The 18146-nt window shown below is 57.1% G+C and overlaps 4 protein-coding genes across 4 annotated transcripts; 2 read left to right on the top strand and 2 right to left on the bottom strand.

Moving 5' to 3' along the window:
• Positions 1 to 1522: 1522 nt before the first annotated feature.
• Positions 1523 to 3453, bottom strand: GGS23DRAFT_606337 (uncharacterized protein; the record flags this gene model as incomplete). The annotated part of the gene is made up of 2 exons (XM_051519894.1): positions 1523 to 2587; positions 2644 to 3453. 2 exons carry the CDS (start codon positions 3451 to 3453, stop codon positions 1523 to 1525), a joined length of 1875 nt encoding a protein of 624 aa, XP_051370190.1.
• Positions 3454 to 10154: 6701 nt separating this feature from the next.
• GGS23DRAFT_576962 (uncharacterized protein) lies at positions 10155 to 12723 on the bottom strand. Its single transcript, XM_051516895.1, has 2 exons — positions 12351 to 12723; positions 10155 to 12299 (listed from the first exon to the last, which is right to left on the bottom strand). The coding sequence occupies exon 2, from the start codon at positions 12253 to 12255 to the stop codon at positions 10579 to 10581; it is 1677 nt and encodes a 558-aa protein (XP_051370189.1). The 5' UTR covers positions 12256 to 12299; positions 12351 to 12723; the 3' UTR covers positions 10155 to 10578.
• A 532-nt stretch (positions 12724 to 13255) lies between these two features.
• Positions 13256 to 15593, top strand: GGS23DRAFT_576961 (mitochondrial carrier). The gene is made up of 2 exons (XM_051516894.1): positions 13256 to 13814; positions 13891 to 15593. Exons 1-2 carry the CDS (start codon positions 13628 to 13630, stop codon positions 15024 to 15026), a joined length of 1323 nt encoding a protein of 440 aa, XP_051370188.1. The 5' UTR covers positions 13256 to 13627; the 3' UTR covers positions 15027 to 15593.
• Positions 15594 to 15959: 366 nt separating this feature from the next.
• GGS23DRAFT_152111 (uracil-DNA glycosylase) lies at positions 15960 to 17772 on the top strand. Its single transcript, XM_051511371.1, has 2 exons — positions 15960 to 16577; positions 16808 to 17772. The coding sequence occupies exons 1-2, from the start codon at positions 16168 to 16170 to the stop codon at positions 17508 to 17510; spliced, it is 1113 nt and encodes a 370-aa protein (XP_051370187.1). The 5' UTR covers positions 15960 to 16167; the 3' UTR covers positions 17511 to 17772.
• Positions 17773 to 18146: the final 374 nt, after the last annotated feature.

Raw genomic sequence — 18146 nt, 5'->3', positions numbered from 1 at the left:
GAGCCTTCGCAGCGCTAACCAGAGACCCGATAAGTCGGCGCGGCACCCGGCACAGGTGGCTATGAGCTGGCGTGCGGTGGCTGGCCCTGTCGAAGGAAGCTGCCGAAGTTGCAGGGGTAGTCCTTCGATCCCTTTTTCTCGAAATATGTAAAACTACCTCCCTATCTAATACCCTAGCAGCACACGTTTCTATATATACCCTCCATCCACCCTCTCCGTATGTATACATGTAACCGCACCAGGGCGCCGCCATCCCCGACGCCATACAGGCGCCTGTGGCTGAAAGGCCCTCTCGATACTGGGAAGCTACCCCGTACCCGAGTCGTGCTAGTTACCCGTACATATACACTAGCAGAAGTTGTTGAACCTGGTTACATGCAAATAGGGACGAGGCGGGCGGGCCCAGGCATCGTCCAACAAAGTGACGCCGTCGTCATCTTGGCCAGGCACCAGAAAAGAAAGAAAGGAAAAAAGGACGATAGAATATACATGAACCCATAACTTGTTGGGCGGTACCGAAAGGCGACGCCGTGTGACCGGAAGATCTCCGATTCGACTTCGTGCGGCCCATTTTATTAGCATCCGGGGGACGCGATCAGCGTAGATCTCTGCTGCAACACCCGCGAATAGTCCACCTTCTCGAATAGGAAGGATCCGACGTCGCAAATTCCGAGACGCGATGGGCTCAGCACATGTCGGCGTGTCGAGGCTGGCCCCATCCCATCATCTGTACCGCGAGGAAGACCAACTGAGAATTCTTTGTGACTACGATTAATGCAATGACCGTAGGGGCTTGCCGAGTCCCGAATTGTCCGTCCTACTTCCCAAACTCCGCCGGCTCCCTTGACGCTTCGCAAATGCTTCGCTATGCCTCCCGACTTGCTTCTCAGACCTCTCTTACCCACGTTGTCCCTATATATACATTATCGCTATACGACAATACCTGTCCTTCTGCCAAAACACCCACATCCGCCCCAATATGACGAGAACCTCCAAAAGGGTCACGACCAACCATCTACGATGTATCCACCCGGCCTCCTAGGCCAGCGCCTCAATTGTTTTTCTCCTGCTCTCATCGTTGTGTAACGACAATCCTCGATGCTTGTTTTTTTAAAGGGGAAGAGCGGTGGTTGGGGTTAGGGTTGAGGTTGGGGAGGGAGCAATTATCAGATCAGTAGCATAGCATAGCAGAAGCCGAGCCATAGCGTTTACTTGGCCAGACGTACAGTAGCAATAGACTTGATCTAGTGCCCCTGAACCCGATGCGGGTTACGAGAACCGGAGACTCGATAGACAAAACTGTCCCGGATTTTTTGGGGGTCCGAGGTCTCAACCATGATAAGTTGACAAGTGCCTGTCGATCGCACGTCGATAGTCGCATACCCAACCTAGCCTTCCCAATCGAAATGACGACATCTCGACGATCATCGAAGTCGGAGGATTCCCACCTCCCCCCCTTCGTTCCCCCTAAGCCCCAAAGTTCTGTTCGCACCTGCAAATCAGGTCCTCGTTCCACTAGAGATCACGGTTGGTAGCGCCTATATTCGGCGACGCGCTTCCCGTCCAGGAACTGCGGGCTTCGGGCACTGTAGTACGGATTCGGCGACTGCTGAGCCTTCCTGGCTTCGAACTCCGCCCGTTCCTCCTCGTCGAGCGAGAATGCCTTTTTTAGCCACCCGAAGGCGCTGCGTTTCTTTTTAATCGTCTTCCGCTCCGGAGTGATCGTCGTTACGTTACTCAGCATACTCATTCCCATCGCGGACGGCTGGTTGCGCAGGTGGCCGGGATGGACGTGCGTGCCTGCCGTCCAAGGTCTCTGCTGCAGGGGGGAATGGGGACTTGCTCGGACAGGGAAATAGTGCTGCTGGTCGGAGAGTGGAGAGGGTATCGTCGTGAGCGGGAAGGCTGGCGGTGTCATCTTGACGATGTCTTCTACGGGGTCGACCACCGAATGAATAGCGGGACGGGCCTCGACATCCGAACCATAGGCAGAGTCCGGACCTTGGTACATGCGTGGAGACTGGTGCCGCGGCGAAGCCTGCTGAGCGATTGGATACTTCGGTCTCTGAAACTCGGGAGCGTCCCGGGAAGGAACTTGGATCGCCTCCGGTAGGTTGCTACCTTTGAGAGAGATCCTCTGGCGCAGGGACGTTCGCTTCGGTTGCTCCTCCCGTTTCGGCTGCTCCTCGCGCTTCGGGCTCGGAGGGTCCTGGATTCGAGGCGACGGTACTGGCTCCGGCGGCTGCGGAGTGTACGTCCGCGGCTGCAAGATGTAAAGGCCCTCGTCCATCGCAGGCTCGGCCTTCTCTTCCTCGCGATCGGGCGTCGCATCTTCTACCAGGCTCACAACCATCTGGGGAGGGCTGCTCGCCTCCAGCTCTGCCGGTTCTGCCAGTTCTATCGGGGCACTGAATTGAACAACCATGAGTGTCTCTCTGGCCGTAGCGGATCCCGACGGAGACTTCTGAGACGTCCTGCTCGGAGATTTGACTGCTTGGTATCTATCAGATGACAGCATGAACGAACCCGACGAGCTGCCCTTCGGCACGGACTGGCTAGACGGGCCAGTGAAAGGAGCAACGCTAAACTGCCAGAAAAGTCAGTAGGCAACAAAGGGATGCCGGCATGAAGAAATCTCCTCACCCTTGTCCTCCGGCTCACCTCCCCGGCCCGGTAATTCGTCTCGGCCACCATCTGGCCCAACCTACTAAGCAGCCTATCCAACGTCGACGTAGTTCCTCGCAACTCTGCAAAAGCCTTATGCCACCCTTGAGCATTCCCCTTCATGGCGTCGAATATCTCTACGACCTCGGGGCGTTGCTGGCGCCACGCTCGATCTTGCTGGCCGCCAAGGTACGTGGCAAATTCGTCAGTCGCTCGGAGGCCTTCGTTGAGGTCCAGGATAGTTGCTTCCAGTGCTGTGGTCGTCCGGGAGATGATATGCTCGATCTTCTCGTTCCCGGTCACAATTTGTAGCCGAAAGTTTCGGTCCTCCAGCATCTCCTCAAAGGTAGCAATATTTTCCATCGGCAGTTTCAAAAAGTTGACGCGTTCCCGAATATCCTGAATTGCCAAGTCGACGTCCTCTAACGTCGTCTCGAGAAACTCGTCCACCTCGTCGATGTGGCCTTGCAAGATGTTGACCACTTGCTCGTTGCTGTTCGCGATGCCATACAGCAGAAGATATACGCCGAAGGATATCTGTGCCATAAGCTTCCAGAGTTCGTGGTAACGCTGGCCCGGCCGGGAACGCCATAGATCACCGTGTAGCTTTGCGCCCTTCGCACAGCTCAACAGGTAGTTCCTACGCTCCCTCGCAGGGGCAAACCTCAACTTCGGTTTCGACACGACAGGGCAGGTGGCTTCAACCAGGGACTCGGAGAAGGCTAGTTGCATAGCGGGTATCGGGTGAGTGGGAATATTAGCTGCGGCATCCTTGGTCTTCTGGCGCATAGCTCCATCGCCCTCCCCAAATTCGGATCGCTTCGGCTCGTGCATTCTGCGAGGGGTAGGGAGCAGGTCGTCATCGTCCTCCGAGTCAGACAGGAGAACCGAACGATCTTCGTCATAGTGAAGAGATAACGGCAACGCCATCGTGTCGAAAAGCAGGCACCGCGCCCCCCTCCCCTCCGCACGAGGTTGCGTTCGAGCAGGGTGTTCAAAGTCGTGGTTAGATGATCAATCGCTGGGGTAGGCAGGCAGGCAGGCAGGCAGGTAGGCAAGAAGGCAGCGGAGTGTACAAAACCTTACGGATGCAAGCCCGGAAAGTTGATAGATTTTGTACACCCAATCCACGACTACGCCCCGGCAGGAAGACAACAGCTTAGTCAGTGGAACCGAAGGTGGTGCTGCCCCGACCGACAAAACGACGAGACGATATAGTACGGCAAGCTGCGCCGAAGGATCGATCGATGGAGTATTACTCTTGGAATATGGGTGGGATATATATATATGTGTGTGTGTGTGTACGTGTGTGTGTATATGAAAAGAACGAATCAAGATCTGGCTGTCAAGGAGAACGCAGCGGGGTATCTGAAGAAGGTTGCCGAACCGTGTCAAAGATTATTATTATTATAGGTTGTTGGTATGGCGGACTATCGGGGTGTCGCAGAGTGGAATCCTAACCCTAATGCGAGGCTGGGAACACGACGGGATTGGGGAAGATGGCCGAATTGAAGGGAAACTGGAGCGAATTGGATTAAGAATTATGCACTATCATGTGGTGTTCACCTTTGGGGGGAGGGAGGGAGGGGGTGGGCATGCGGGCGAGCGCGAGCGAACGAGAGAGATGAGCATGTGAGGGTGAGAGTAGGAGTTGGAGTTGGAGCGGGATCCGAGAGAGTAGCGGGTTGGCCGACGGGCGCCAAATTAACCGAGGAGGGACGGGGACGGACTGAGAGCGAAGAAGGTGGAGAGCGAACGAGCGGACAAGAGAAGGGGGATGCTTCTTCTCTCTCGGTCGGGGTCGAGGAGGGCGGTAAACGGAGACAAGAAGAGCGGAGTTGGTGGGCGGGTAAGGAAGGAGAGAGAGAAGGGGGAGCAAAAGCCGGGCCTGGCGATGGCGGGAGAGAGGAGCGGAGGAGGGAGAGAAAGAGAGATATTCGTCGCTAGAGAAGACGGAGGAGAAGGGACGAAATCATCATCTCACTATCTCTCTACTCTACCCTCTGGAGGTAGACGATGTACGCAGGAGCGCAGATGCCGGACGGATGACAGGACGCGAAGGGAATCGTGCTGCTGAAGACTGACGTGAAGAAGCTGAGCTGAGGAGGAGAATTTGAAGGCGTCGACTTGGATGGATTGAGGATTTCGCGCAGAGCGTGGCCTAAGCAGAGTGGCCTAAGCAGGTTGCCCAGAGCCCAGAGCCCATCGAACCTAACCTAACCTAATCTGCGGCAACACTCCGTATGAGTATGAGTACAGGCACGACCCGGACTTGGACATGCCCAAGTTGAGCTAAGCTAACCTCATAAATGTATTGTCGTAGTCTCATAAATGTGCCAGGTAAATGCTGAATATGTGGGACGTATTTATTATGTACATGCGTGGCGCCGCAACTGATGTACTTAGGCTATAGTGGACCGTACCGAGGGTACGTTCAACCCTGCGCGGCCCGGGTACCTATCTCCGATATCAGACGTCAGGTAGGTTGGGTAGGTACGTGAACCTTGCACTCTCACAGGTAGGAAAGTATGCCATGTGTTGATACGGTACCTACCTGCCTTAGGTACATCTGACACCAACCAAGATGGTTTGCCAACCCCCCCATCTATCTCCTATATCAGGTGCCTAACCTACCTACGTAGCCTTCTCTATTTTTTGGGGGGGGTCTTGCTGTTGTTTCTTGTTCCTAGACGATGGAGGCTCAGTTGGGAGCAGGGTGGAAGGCCCAATTGAGAGAGGTACATGGCCTACACGCACGCGCGCCCCGGAGACCTTGCCCAGGGCGCCCCAGCCCGTTGGGGGCCATACCACCTACCAACCAACCTAGCGCTGTCCGCGTATGTATATACCTGGAGCCACTAAGGGGAGGGGAGGGGGCTCTAGCTTAGCCGCTAAGACGACGAGCTCGGACCAAGAATGCGACCAGTAGTGATGGAAGCGAGTTTAATGTTGCGTGCTATCTCGACCTAAATCCCTATCGGGAAATCGGCTACGTCTCCCTCGAAGGGTCCGGGCGGGCTTACGAGTAGGTGCCACGCCAGTGTCAGGGGGAAAGGGGGGGACGAGGGGGGACTTGTTGACCGCATTGAGCCATGAACCGCTTACAGCAGCATCTGTCAAGGAGGCAAGTCACCCTATCAGCCTACTCGGTACCTAACATACCTAGGTACCTACCTCCTATACCCAGTACATGCGCCACCTCCATTAGGCACGTTAGCTTCTGTCCGGTAGGTACCTACCTACCTATGAATTCCACACCCACACACACCACATGACAACACTAATACGCCCACGTTCAATCAAGCCCTGTAGCACATATTAGGTACCGAGATAGGGAACCTACCCAGCATATATGAATAGGCAGCCCTGTAGATGATTGCAAGTCGCTGCTTATTCCCCCCCCCCGTTCTCCCCCTTTGCAGCGTCATCAGTGTCGCAGTATAATTTCTCTCCTCTTTCTAGAATCCCACATCTGGCTAGCCACCCGCTCGTCGGCAGCCCAGCCGTTCATGCATGACAGCAGCGCGCGCAGCCGAGTCTGTTCGAATCCATTATCACCACTCACGTATACGACGAGATGGGGTAGGGTAGCATCCCACAGAACTCCCCCCCCCTTCACCCTTCTTGCTTTCTCTCTGCCCCCTCTTCCCACTATGCACGTAGCGAATCGTGGAAGTTGGCCTCGCTTCGGAGCCGCCCTTCGACAGGCTGGTCCGGATGCTTCCTGTCCGTCGTCGCGGCTCGACCGCAATACCAGAGCAGCGCAACAGGAGGACCTATATGTGGTCGTCTTATTTATTACAGCCTCCCCCCTCTAACCCGGCCATTGGGCAGCGCTTCTCCAGTCCTTTTTCCTTGCCTTCTCCCGCCTCGTTCGGCCCCTTTTGCAAAAAACCAGCCGATGGAAATTACGAATAATCTATACACAGACAGCCCTCTTTTAACGATGCCGATATCTCGGGGGTCGTATTTCTGATCATGCCGTCCTCTCTTTTCCACCTTGCCCAGTAAGTTCAATAGACCACTGCCGACCCTCTTCTCTCTTCTCGCTTTTCCTCGATGGGATGGAAGCCAACGGGCAGGCTATGCTTACCTGGGGTACCTCTCACATACCTGGTAGAGCACGCCCATCTCGGGTACATCCATTCTGTACCAGATTCAGGTGGTTAGTCGTATCAGGTAGGTACCTGTATACGTACATGTACCTACGCGTGCTCAGAGAGAGATGAAAGAGAGAAAAAGCACATGGACATCTCCACGAATCTCCACGTAGAACGGGTAGCCCCCCCCCCATCCTTGCGGCCTGCAACGTGCACGGCGATCCTCCCAGCCGCTTTCGGTCTGGCCCCGTGTTTCTTCTCCTGACTCCTGCATGTTGGGGTCGCATTCGACGCCCGTTCTTGATACGCCTCGCCCCCGTGAAGGCCTTTCCCTCGAATCTCGACCTGCCGTTGGACACGGTCGACCTAACGGGGTCTCCTTCGCCATTGCTGGTCGTTCTGACGCTCGTCGCCCTGTCCGTCTGCCCAGAATCTGAGCTGATCGAGCCTGAGCTCGAAAGATCCAGTCCCTCGCAACATGTGAGGAGAACCCACCAGAACGGATCGTGCTACGGGCGCACCTACATACACAGGCAGGTAATGCACGCCCAGTTTCACGTGCGAACCCGACGTCTTGACCACTGGGGCCGGCCTTGTTTCTGAGAGGTCGCCATCCCTTGATGGTTGTCGGTCAATACTTCGCGAGCGGCTAGCACATACATACGGTACTCGTAATAGGGCCTAGTCTTCTCGCCCTGAGCTCGACGTCGTGGGAACCCTGAGCGCTAGCTCTATACCCACATGTACATACCTACATGTCGATGAGCGAATCACCAACAGCAGATACTCGTCACTCGATCTCGCACCATTCCGTGACACAGATTATAAGGAAGGTCGCCATCCAGCTCCCCATTACTATACGTGCCTAGGGCATGCATGCATAACTACAGGTAAATGTATGCATATCTACAGTAGCAGCATTAGCACCCGCGTCATGAAGTCGAGTCCGGCGGACGCCTCCCGACGACGGAGCCGTTTAATGAGGTATGGCAGGTATGGTAGTAGTTATTATCGTATATCGAGTATCCGCCTAGGTTAGGGATATGAATGGAAATCCACACTTAGGTTATGACATCTCTTCCAGTCCAGTCCAATCCAGGCCGAGATTAGCCGCCCCTGTCTAAGCTAATTATGATAATATCGCTAGCCTTCTCCTCCCTCTATCATATACTAGCATATACTATATAGGTTAGGTACCTAGGTGTGTATAGTACGTACAGTACGCAGCTATGTACATGGAAGGGAGGCAGAAAAAAACACGGGCACTACAAGATGCAACCAAGATCTGTATCGCAAGGAAGGTCGATACTTTTAATCACCGAACTCCATTCATCATCCACTTATAAGCTCTAACCGGGTTCATATATATATACCTATATAAGGCATGCCTCAATCTGACCTTAGCGCACGCGGAACACCCGCGAATCTCAAGCCTAAGGGATTGCGGACGAAGCCTTCTAGAGTTGGGTCAAGATAGAGAGAGGATGATGTGAGCGCGCGCGCTTGGTCAGAGTTGACGAAGGAGCCCAGAGTCGCAACGACGGTGGAGTTCCGGTGACGAAAGGGGGATTACGTAGCTCCCTAACAATATCTATATGTATGTACAAACGTGCCGGGACTACGGCGTGGCAAGCAGAAAGCGATCAACGATCACGAAGGTGGATGGCTCTATTCCCATCCCTCCTCCATGACGTACTACAATAACAGCCATCCAGCGTTTGCCTTTCACCCCGCCTAACCTGCCTCATACACCACCTCTCTCAGACCCAGGTGGATATGCCAATTCGTAGGCATACCTCTTACATACCTACCTCCTTGCGTAGGTACCTACGTAGAAGCGCATGACGCATATCTACCTATTATACCTAACACCCACGATGAGATTAGGAGGTAGGTGTATATATACAGATGTACGCGCATATCCTACAAGGACGTTAGGTACCTTCGGTACTCAAGGTAAGTGCTTGCATTAGGAGACACCTCCTCACACAAGTTGGGGCTTGTAGGGGCTGTATATGGTTGATATGTAAGCATACGGTAACATCAACCAACACTATAGTCCTCTCCTCTCCCCCTCTTTCTCTTGTCTTGATTCATTCTTCTTTTCAGACTCCCTATCCTACTTTCCTCATCTCAGGGCTCAGTGTATGGGATACATACGTCCCTCAGTATGTAGGTATCACGCCCCTACGGCAACCGGCAGCGTGACCAACACAGCAGCATTACTATCCCGTCGGCCGCCAGCGCCCTCGCCATTCACTCCTAAGGGAACGGGTGGATGGGCGGGATTTGGGGCGTATGCCGCGCCCAGGGCCCGCCCCCCTTTCCCGACCAGGCCCGGATAAGTAAAGTTGCACGCGAGCCGGCACCGATGCCATCAGCACTACGCTGCACAGCCTTGCGGGCGTGCCTGGGCGCCGCCGGAGCCCAACGCCTCCTCGTCGCCCTCCCTCTCTCTCCCTATCCCTATCCCTCCTCGCCGTCGCGCGCGCCGCGTACAGCAGCCATTGGCGTCGGGGCCAGCGGCCGGCCTGCCTGCCTGCCTGCCCGCCCGTACGCTAGCTCCCCCGGCACCGCCGCCCGCGCGAAGGAATCCGCCCAGAGGCACCAGCCGCGAACCCCAGCGCATCGCATGTACCCTGTCGTCGCCTCGCCGTTCGCGGCCTAGCGGGGCGCCTCGCGATTGGCCCACGATCCGAGAAAGGGGGGGGAAGGGGGAGAGGGGGGAAGCGCTGAAGCCCCCCTGACTGGCTGGGGAGCGAGCGCGGGACGATAGGCGACGACGGGCCCTGGCAGGCGGGCGAGCGAGCGAGAGAGCTCGGCCCGGGCCCAGGAGGTTGCGAGACGGCTCGCTGCGCTTAGGCAGCCTCCCGCGTAAACGGCGTAGCGCTGGGTTTTTAAACAAGTGCTCGCTAAGGTCATCGGGGAAGGGAGGAGGGGGATAAACAAGGGAATACTTACAGGCGTACGCGCGCGGGAGTGCAGGAGTAAGAAGCAAAGAGGAGGATGGGGGGGAGGCAGGAACTGGGTTTTGCGCAGACTCTACGTGCTTCCAATATATTGCCCTCGCGGCCCGGGCGAGACACCAGCACGTCGTATCTCACACAGCTTTGGCGTCCCTCCTGGGTCGGATGCTGAATCGAAGACCGGCGCGTGGAGGGCGCTTCTACCTCTGTTTACCACGACGCTTAAGCTAGGTACATCACCAAACCCCCCTTCATGCTCGCGCATGCTGTAGTTCCTAATCTCCCGCCCGGATGGGCTCCCTTTACGTGCTACTCCGATAGGCGTCGCGGATAAAGATCGCACGCGGTTAGTTAGTACCTAGCGTATATTAAGCGTATAGGACTTAGCGGCCTCGACCAAGTTACAGTTATATGGGGATGTCTATATACGGGGGTGGGATTCTGAGCCTCCGACTCGCATCAGCGCTCACTACTAGGGTCTAGGACGTTCGGGATTCAGGGTTTGGCAACGAAATTGCCTGACGCCATCTTTCGCTGTTAGGATCTTGACTATATGCTCCTACTTGGTCCCGATTCGCCTTTCTTTCTTTCTTTGCCTCTCCTGCGCCTTGCTGACAACGTGGCTGATTCGTCGCGTCTACACCAAAAGTAGGTAGATGGTCCCGGTTGGCCCTCGTGACCCGGACTCAAAAATGCCTAAAAATATAGAAAGCCCCTTCTAATGACACCAGCCAAGAACCGAAGTCCAACTATGCGTCTTCGGCCTGGTACATCTGTTTATCCGTCTACTCTCCCCCCCTTTAGGTACCCATATTAGCATATCGCCGGACGGACGTACTTTCCGGGTCCTAGTACCCGCTTCCGTAGCTCTTCACCCGGCTGAAGAAGAACGGCTTATCGTTTTTGAGCGTGAACTCGGCCCAGTCGTCGGTGAGCATATTGTAGCTCCAGAACCCTTTCCATGCGAGCCTCCTGTTGTTGATCCGCGTGGCCGTGGTCGCCGTCCTACCGCTGCCGCTGTGGAACGTCAGCTCCATCCTATACATGTACTTGGCGCCAACACCCTCGGTTTCGATGTACAAGTCGCCCTCAGAGCCCTCGGTGTCGTCCCCGCCGACGCCGCCGCCTACCTTCTTGTCGCCACTACCGCTACCGCTACCGCCCACGCTCAACGAGGAGGAGAGCCGCCAGCGGCCACGGAGGGCGCTGGCGCCGTCGCCGCCGTGTCGGCGGTGCAGGTGGCAGTTCTCGACTGTGAGGTGGTGGACGACGCTGGCGGGCTCATCGGTAGTGAGCAGGCTAAGGGCGGAGCCGTCGCGGAAGAGCCGCAGGTACCGGTAGTACGTTACAATGTGCACGGGGCTGTTCCAGGCGATCTGGTGCACCGAGGCCTGCCCCGCGCGAATGTAATTCACAGTGCTGATGTAGCACCCGTTGAACCGGACGCGCGGTCGGCGGCGGAACATCATCTGCCACGAAGACGCGTACAGGCTATGCAACAGCACGTAGGTGGCGGCATGATTGCGCTCTAGTCGCCGCCGGGCGAGCTCGTCCATCGTGTAGACGACTTCCCCCTCCTCCTCTTGGGCGTCGGCGAGCTCTTGCACCGCGTCGAGGGGTTCCCACCGGAAGCCGAGCTGCCAGCGGTAATGCATGGCAGCGAAGCCGACCTCGGAGCCCAGGCAGACCCGGCGCCAGATGTGGTCCTCGGTGGCTACGAGGTACGCCAGACCGCGGCAGACCTTAGCCAGGCGGACAAAGTCCCCGACGTCGGCGACGGCGACGTCGCGTAGGACATGTACGAGTATCTCGTTCGGAAGGGCTGCAAGCGGGCAGGGGGGTGGTGGCATGCCCTCGCACTCTGGCGGGGCCCCCTCGATCTTGAAGTCGGCGAAGCTAGCGATGAGGTCCGGCACCGAGACCGCATCCGAGGGTGGGGCGGGTCCTTGTAGGGAGTGGTGGGCGGTGTTCGGGACGGTGACGGCAGCGCCAGACGGATTGGCCTGGGCATGAGCCTGAGCCTGAAGCTGAGCTGACCTCGTCCACCGACCCGGGAAGTGCTTTTCCCGATAGGATCGATCGACGTTGTCGTCCATCCGGAAAGCCTTCCGGTAAAGCTGTAGGCTATCGCCGAGCTTGCCGGTGGTCTCCTTTTCGACCGCCTCCTCGTAGAAGTCGAGAGCAGTCCGCGGCTCCTGGGCCCCAGACGGGTCCTTGCCGGTAGTAGCAGCATCGCCGGGCCGGCCAAAGTTGTGCCCTCTAGGAGAAGAGGCCGGATATGTCTCCTCGAACAACTGCGTCTTCACGTAGACGTCGTCTTCCTCTAACTGGGCAGTCTTCGAAGCCGCCCGCTGGTGTGGAAATTCATTTCTTCTCGTGGGCTGGGCGGAAGGGCCTGCCTGAGTTAAGGACGCGGGCGGTTTCGAGGAACCGGCCGCATTCTTGGTGCGAGCTGACACTTCGGCTTGCCATTGCTTCCTGAAGGCCTCCAATTCGGATTGTATCTGCTCCGTCGGTCGATCCATGTTGCCTTCGGGGTGGTTGGGTGTCGTCTAGGGGTCGGCGCGTGCTCCCGGCGGTTCAGTAAGTAGGTAGGTAGGTGTAGGTAAGTTACGTATACCTGAACGGACTCTGGGGCTGAATTCTTCAGACCAGCTCTGTATTTCCTTATTCGATATCTCGCTGCGGCCAGGCTCCAGACTTTTCTCCTTTTCTCTTTTCCTATAGAAGTACGAGTGCGTGTAGGTGTGGCGATATACCTGGAGTCGCTAAGTCGAGCTGGTCTGCGGACCTGCCGGAGTGAAGGTTAAGATAGGCGGTGCCGGGCCGGGCCAGATGGGATGGTCGGATGGTCCTACACGTGCATACGCATAGGCGGTTAGTATGCAGGTGTGGATGGACGTATGAGCGTACGCAATTGGGACCGTCTTATGGTGTGCCCTGTTGGGGTGGATCGAGACGGGCTGAAATGGAGGGGGGCCGCAATCGTGATGGGGTCATTTGGGTGGACGACACGGGATGGGATGGATAGGGATGAGGTGGGTACCTGGGTACGCAGGCAGCTTACGATAAGGGACCTTATCTCAACACTGACGTAAGGGGCCCACCGGGTCCCTACGCGTGGAGGCATCTGAGGTACCAGCTCTTCACCTTCGGGTACCTCCCGCCCGCACCTACCTAGCCTAGGCCACCACATGTAGCCTGTAGGTACCTACGCTATAGGGGTCCGATGTAGGCGGTTTCCCTATACCTGCTGTGCCCCCCTCTAAGGCCCGGGAGCGCGGGGGGAGCAAGCACCTAAAGCTACAAGCCGGGTACTTATAGCTACGCATACACACAAGGGCGCAAGCAACGCGACGTGAATGCCGGTGCGATACGCTCCGATTGGCTCTGCCATCGCACACATGCTATCGGCATTTTCGCATGCTGGATTACATAGGTAGGTAGGTAGGTAGATAAGGTACCTATGTAGTTCTGTGCTTGAGCTTCGCTCGGGGCTCGGGCCATGATCGGCCAAAGGCAGCTAAAAAATCGTAGCTCCCCCTCGCCGCATCCTCGCCCGCGACGACGAAAAAACACATATGCGCATATTCTGTAATATTCCATAGTAGGCATTCCTAGGCGCTTCCATGTGTTTAGCCCAACTCTTCTAGCGTGCTCTACCATCGCCCCCCTCCATCTGTCCTTCGCCTCTCTACAAACTTCTCTTTTTCCCTCCATCGGCAAGACAAGGTCAATTTGCTTACCTTGTCCGCCCACCACATCCGTCTTACACCTCGTCTCGGCGCATTCACTTTTTTTTTCTTCCTCCCTCCGATCTCGCATCGAGCCGCCGTGACAGACCGCGCCTCTGGGGACGTCCGCACCGCCGCGCGCACGGCAGCCACGGTGATCGCTATGGATCATCACCGTGACTTCGGCGGTCACAATCACGATCGACTAAGCGAGGCTGAAGATGCTTTTGCGGGGCAGACGATGATCTCATCTCAGGACGACGCCAATGGCGGCGATGACGGCATTGAAATCTCCGCTGGCCAGAAGATGATCTCCGCGATTTCGGGCAGTTTCTTAACTTCGATTCTCGGTGAGCTCCCCCTCGGTGGCCCGAGTCAAGACCGGCTCGGCTCGAGTAGCGCATGCTGACGTCAATGTCACCACAGTCACCCCTCTAGACGTCGTCCGCATCCGATTGCAGTCGCAGGGCACGACACGGTCCCCCCCGGAATGGCAGAGACTTGCGGTTTCGTCGCCTAGTGCGTTTCGACCGTCGAACCTCGGGGTTACCGCTTGCTGCCGCGAAGTCTTCTTCATGAATAACACCGCAGAGCTTTGCCTCGCCGGCCCCAGGATCGAAGCATTCGGCGGCGGTGCCGTCTCGCCCGGCGATTGCGCGGTGGAGGAGGTGCAGAAGAGGCGGTTCAACTCCACTTTCGATGGCATGAGGAAGATTGTGCGCAATGAGGGGTTCACCACCTTGTGGAGGGGCCTCTCGCCGACTCTGGTCATGGCCATCCCGGCGAACATCATATACTTTACCGGCTATGAATGGCTGCGCTTCGACGAGGCGAGCCCCATATACAAGACCGTGAAAGACGGCTACGCACCCCTCGTGGCTGGCTCCTCGGCGCGGATGCTCGCCGCCACTGCGGTGAACCCGATCGAATTGTTCCGAACACGTCTCCAGGCGACGCCAGGCTCGACTGCGACCAACCACCTGGCTAACACTTTCTGCGGCATGCAGAGCATGGTGGCCGAGCAGGGCTATCGCTCGCTCTGGCGAGGGCTCACGCTGACTCTCTGGCGAGACGTTCCCTTCTCGGGAATGTACTGGTGGGGCTACGAGACGGTCAGGGGCAAGCTTACCGACCTGCGCGAAGAGCGACACAGCCGATCTCTAACTCGAGACAGCAATAGATCGTCCCGAGATAGAAAGCGGTCACAGAGTCGGGAGGGCCATGGACAGACCTTCGTAGATAGCTTCACCGCGGGCGCCCTCTCGGGCGCCTTCGCGTCAACGATCACGATGCCCTTCGACGTAGGCAAGACGAGGACGCAGGTCTACCGAGACGCCGCCAGGAAGGCCGCGGTGTCGTCACACAGCACGCCAGCGCCGGAACAGCAGAACATGGTCCGGCTGCTATGGCACATATACGCTACTGAGGGCCTGGCGGGGTTGTGGAAGGGATGGCTCCCCCGAACGCTCAAGACGGCACCGTCGTGTGCGATCATGATCAGCAGCTACGAGGTCGGCAAGCGAGCCTTCCGGAGCGTCAACGAGCGGAATGCTAGGAAGTAGCATAAGGGACGGGACGGTGAGCCTTGATATTGCCCTGGACATCATTCCCGCCGCTCCCACCTCCGTGTTTAGATTTTGCATTTCGAGGCGTTTTCTTTTCGCACAACCATGATGATACCTTGCCTAGAGGGTCGGGGCTGTCGCTTTGGAAGTGTGGGTTCGGTCACGGATCACGGTCATGGTCACGATTACGGCTTGCGAGAAAAAGTTGGCCCCATTCCATCGCATCGAGGGACGGGAAAACGGTTCGGCGTCTGCGGCGAAAAGAGAGAGAAAGAGGGAGAGAAAAAAGAAAAGCATCTTGTACAATACACTGCTACTACTACTGACTGCGCACGAGTCTGTACGCTACGCGAAGGACGGGCCATTGTTCCAGGCTAGAGGATCGATCCACTTCGTGTAGGTCGGGGGGGCGGGGAGGCTGGAGCGTGGCAGTAGGACCACCTAATGTGAGAGTAATTCTGACGATCGGCCCACTGTGCCTATCGTATCGGGACGCAATCAAACTATGCCTGTTTTTCCTGGAGTGCACGACCGCGAAAATCCTGGGGTTTTTTTCCTCCCCTTGTCCGCGCTTTGACTTAGGTATGTGTAGGTAGAATGTTTTCAGCCCCGAGAGCCACCACACCACTATACGCGTCGTCACGTTTTTTTTTGATAGGGGGTGGCTCTGGACCGCGTCTCGGAGACCCGCCTCCACCTCAACCAATTTTAACGAGCCCATGCACCACCTGCTTACAACCTCCTTGCCTATAGCCCTTTTTCCTTACCTAAGTAACAACCTCTTCCCGCCATTCAGCCCTTCCTTTTATACAGCCCGCTTTCCTCACCGACTGCCTCGCTCTCCTTCTTTCTTCACCTTGGTATACGCTACGCTGTGGGATTTGTCTCATCCGCGTTGCTGGGACGAGACCATCCGCCGGCTACCTGCTTGCTCGCCTGCCCGCAACCTAAGGAGCTCGACGCTTGCTTTTTCCGCAGTCTTGCGCTCGCTCTTGAGGGACACGGGATAGCTAGCCGTCGCAGTCCTGGCGCTCCGCCCAATACGCAGTCGCTACTCCGTCTCGTCGCACCCCGACCCTCCCTATCACTCCCACTCCCACCAACGCCGCTCCTCCCCCCCCCTCCCAGAGTAGCCGTCATGTCCTCGCCGATATCGTACATGAAGCGCAAGGCGCCGGTCGACGGCGCCAAGTCCGACGCCGCGAAGAAGGTCAAGACGACCGCAAACGCGAGCATCACGTCGTTCTTCAAGCCGCCGGCCAAGGCCAAGTCCACGACCCCGTCCTCGTCCCCCGCCGGCGCCGGCGCCGGCCCCGATGACTCCGACGCGCCCCCGTCCACTTTCAACCTGGCCAAGTGGGTCGCGACCCTAACCCCCGAGCAGAAGCGCCTGCTCCACCTCGAGATCCAGACCCTCCACCCGAGCTGGCTCGCCCACCTCAAGGATGAGATCGTCACCCCCGAGTTCCTCGCCCTCAAGAGGTTCCTCGAGAGCGAGGTCAAGGCCGGTCGAACGGTGTTTCCCCCACGCGACGACATTTACTCGTGGTATGTCGTCTCTCTTTTACCTTTTTTTTCTTTCTTTTCTTCTTTTTCTACTACGCTCTTCTTTTGGGCCTGTCGTTGGTCACTACGTTCGCGCGATTTGTACGCATTTCACGCATCACATTGGCGCGTCTATATCTGTCCGTGTATTACGCTGTGGTCTCTTGACGTCATGCACGGCGAGATGTAAAATAGAGCAAAGCAAGAATATGAAGCTGACGCGACAACTACAGGTCCCGCTATACCCCGTTCAGCTCGGTGAAGTGCGTGATCCTGGGGCAGGACCCGTACCACAACCACAACCAGGCGCACGGGTTGGCGTTCTCGGTGCGGCCGCCGACGCGGGCGCCGCCGTCGCTCAAGAACATGTACATCGCGCTGCGCAAGGACTACCCGTCGTTCACGGCGCCGGCGCGCGACGGGGGCCTGCTAACGCCGTGGGCGGAGCGCGGTGTGCTGCTACTCAACACGTGCCTGACGGTGCGGGCGCACGAGGCGAACTCGCACGCCGGCAAGGGATGGGAGCGGTTCACGCAGCGCGTCATCGACCTCGTGGCGGCGAAGCGCGCGCGGGGCGTCGTATTCCTCGCGTGGGGCGCGCCCGCGGGCAAGCGCGTCGCCCGCGTCGACACCCACCGTCACCTAGTGCTCAAGACCGTTCACCCGAGCCCGCTGAGCGCGTCGCGCGGCTTCTTCGACTGCGGCCACTTCAAGGCGTGCAACGAGTGGCTTGCGGTGCGCTACGGCGACGACGCCGTCATCGACTGGAACCTGAGCCCCGCCGCCGCCGTCGAGAAGAAGGAGGCAGTATCTCCGCCGCCGGCCACGGAAGAGGAGAAGGCAGATGAGACAGTGGAGGGAGGGGAAGAAGACAAGGACGACGAGGGGGACGAGGACGGGGCGGCAGGAGAGGAGGCCAAGTCAGATTCAAAGTGAGCCCGGATTGTGGGCTCAGGGACCCCGAGAAAGGAATGGGAAAAGGGATAGGCAAGGGGAGAGGCGTTCCGGTCGGCGTTCTTTGTACCGCGGGGCCGACGGTTATATTGTGCTGGGTATCAATACATCGTGTCGCAGATTGTACGAGCCTCTCAACCTCCATTGAGGTTGCATATCCTTCGCCCCCTTAGGACGGAGAGATGTAGAATAAATTAATAAAGTGCGCAATAGCAATGCTGCCTTTTTTTTTTTAATCCTCGTGTGTACTCACTTGGTCGAGTTTCTAAATCCTAGGTGTTGTCGATGGCGCCCAGCAAGGAGGGAGGATGCCTGTACTACCGCTGCTGTAGCGTGGAACTTGACGTAGCGTTAGTACCTATGTCGACTTTTGCTACGATGCGATTCGCAATGATAGTAAAGCTGTCTAGGATAGGTATCTAATAAGTCCCGAAAGTCTTCATCGGCATGTCTTAGAGCCGTCGGGCTTCGGCTCAGGTACGTTAAGACAGCTTCATTCCCTAGGCGACCAGGCGAGAGATAGTCCGGCAGCAACTGTTCGAAAACATATACTATTAGCCAATCGAGGGGGATCGACCCTTCAGGGAGGCGGACTAGATTCGCAAAGTGAAACGGAGG

Source organism: Durotheca rogersii (genome assembly GCF_024521655.1).
Source record: "Durotheca rogersii strain YMJ 92031201 chromosome Unknown GGS23scaffold_18, whole genome shotgun sequence".
NCBI classification, from domain to species: Eukaryota; Fungi; Ascomycota; class Sordariomycetes; order Xylariales; family Xylariaceae; genus Durotheca; species Durotheca rogersii.
This window is presented reverse-complemented; position numbering and strand designations above follow the sequence as displayed.

Bases quoted from the DNA above. Each gene is read 5' to 3' on its own strand.
- GGS23DRAFT_576962 (XM_051516895.1), bottom strand. From the start codon at position 12,255: ATGGATCGACCGACGGAGCAGATACAATCCGAATTGGAGGCCTTCAGG.
- GGS23DRAFT_576961 (XM_051516894.1), top strand. From the start codon at position 13,628: ATGGATCATCACCGTGACTTCGGCGGTCACAATCACGATCGACTAAGC. The intron at 13,815-13,890 runs GTGAGCTCCCCC...ATGTCACCACAG, and splicing joins TTTCTTAACTTCGATTCTCG to TCACCCCTCTAGACGTCGTC.
- GGS23DRAFT_152111 (XM_051511371.1), top strand. From the start codon at position 16,168: ATGTCCTCGCCGATATCGTACATGAAGCGCAAGGCGCCGGTCGACGGC. The intron at 16,578-16,807 runs GTATGTCGTCTC...CGACAACTACAG, and splicing joins CGCGACGACATTTACTCGTG to GTCCCGCTATACCCCGTTCA.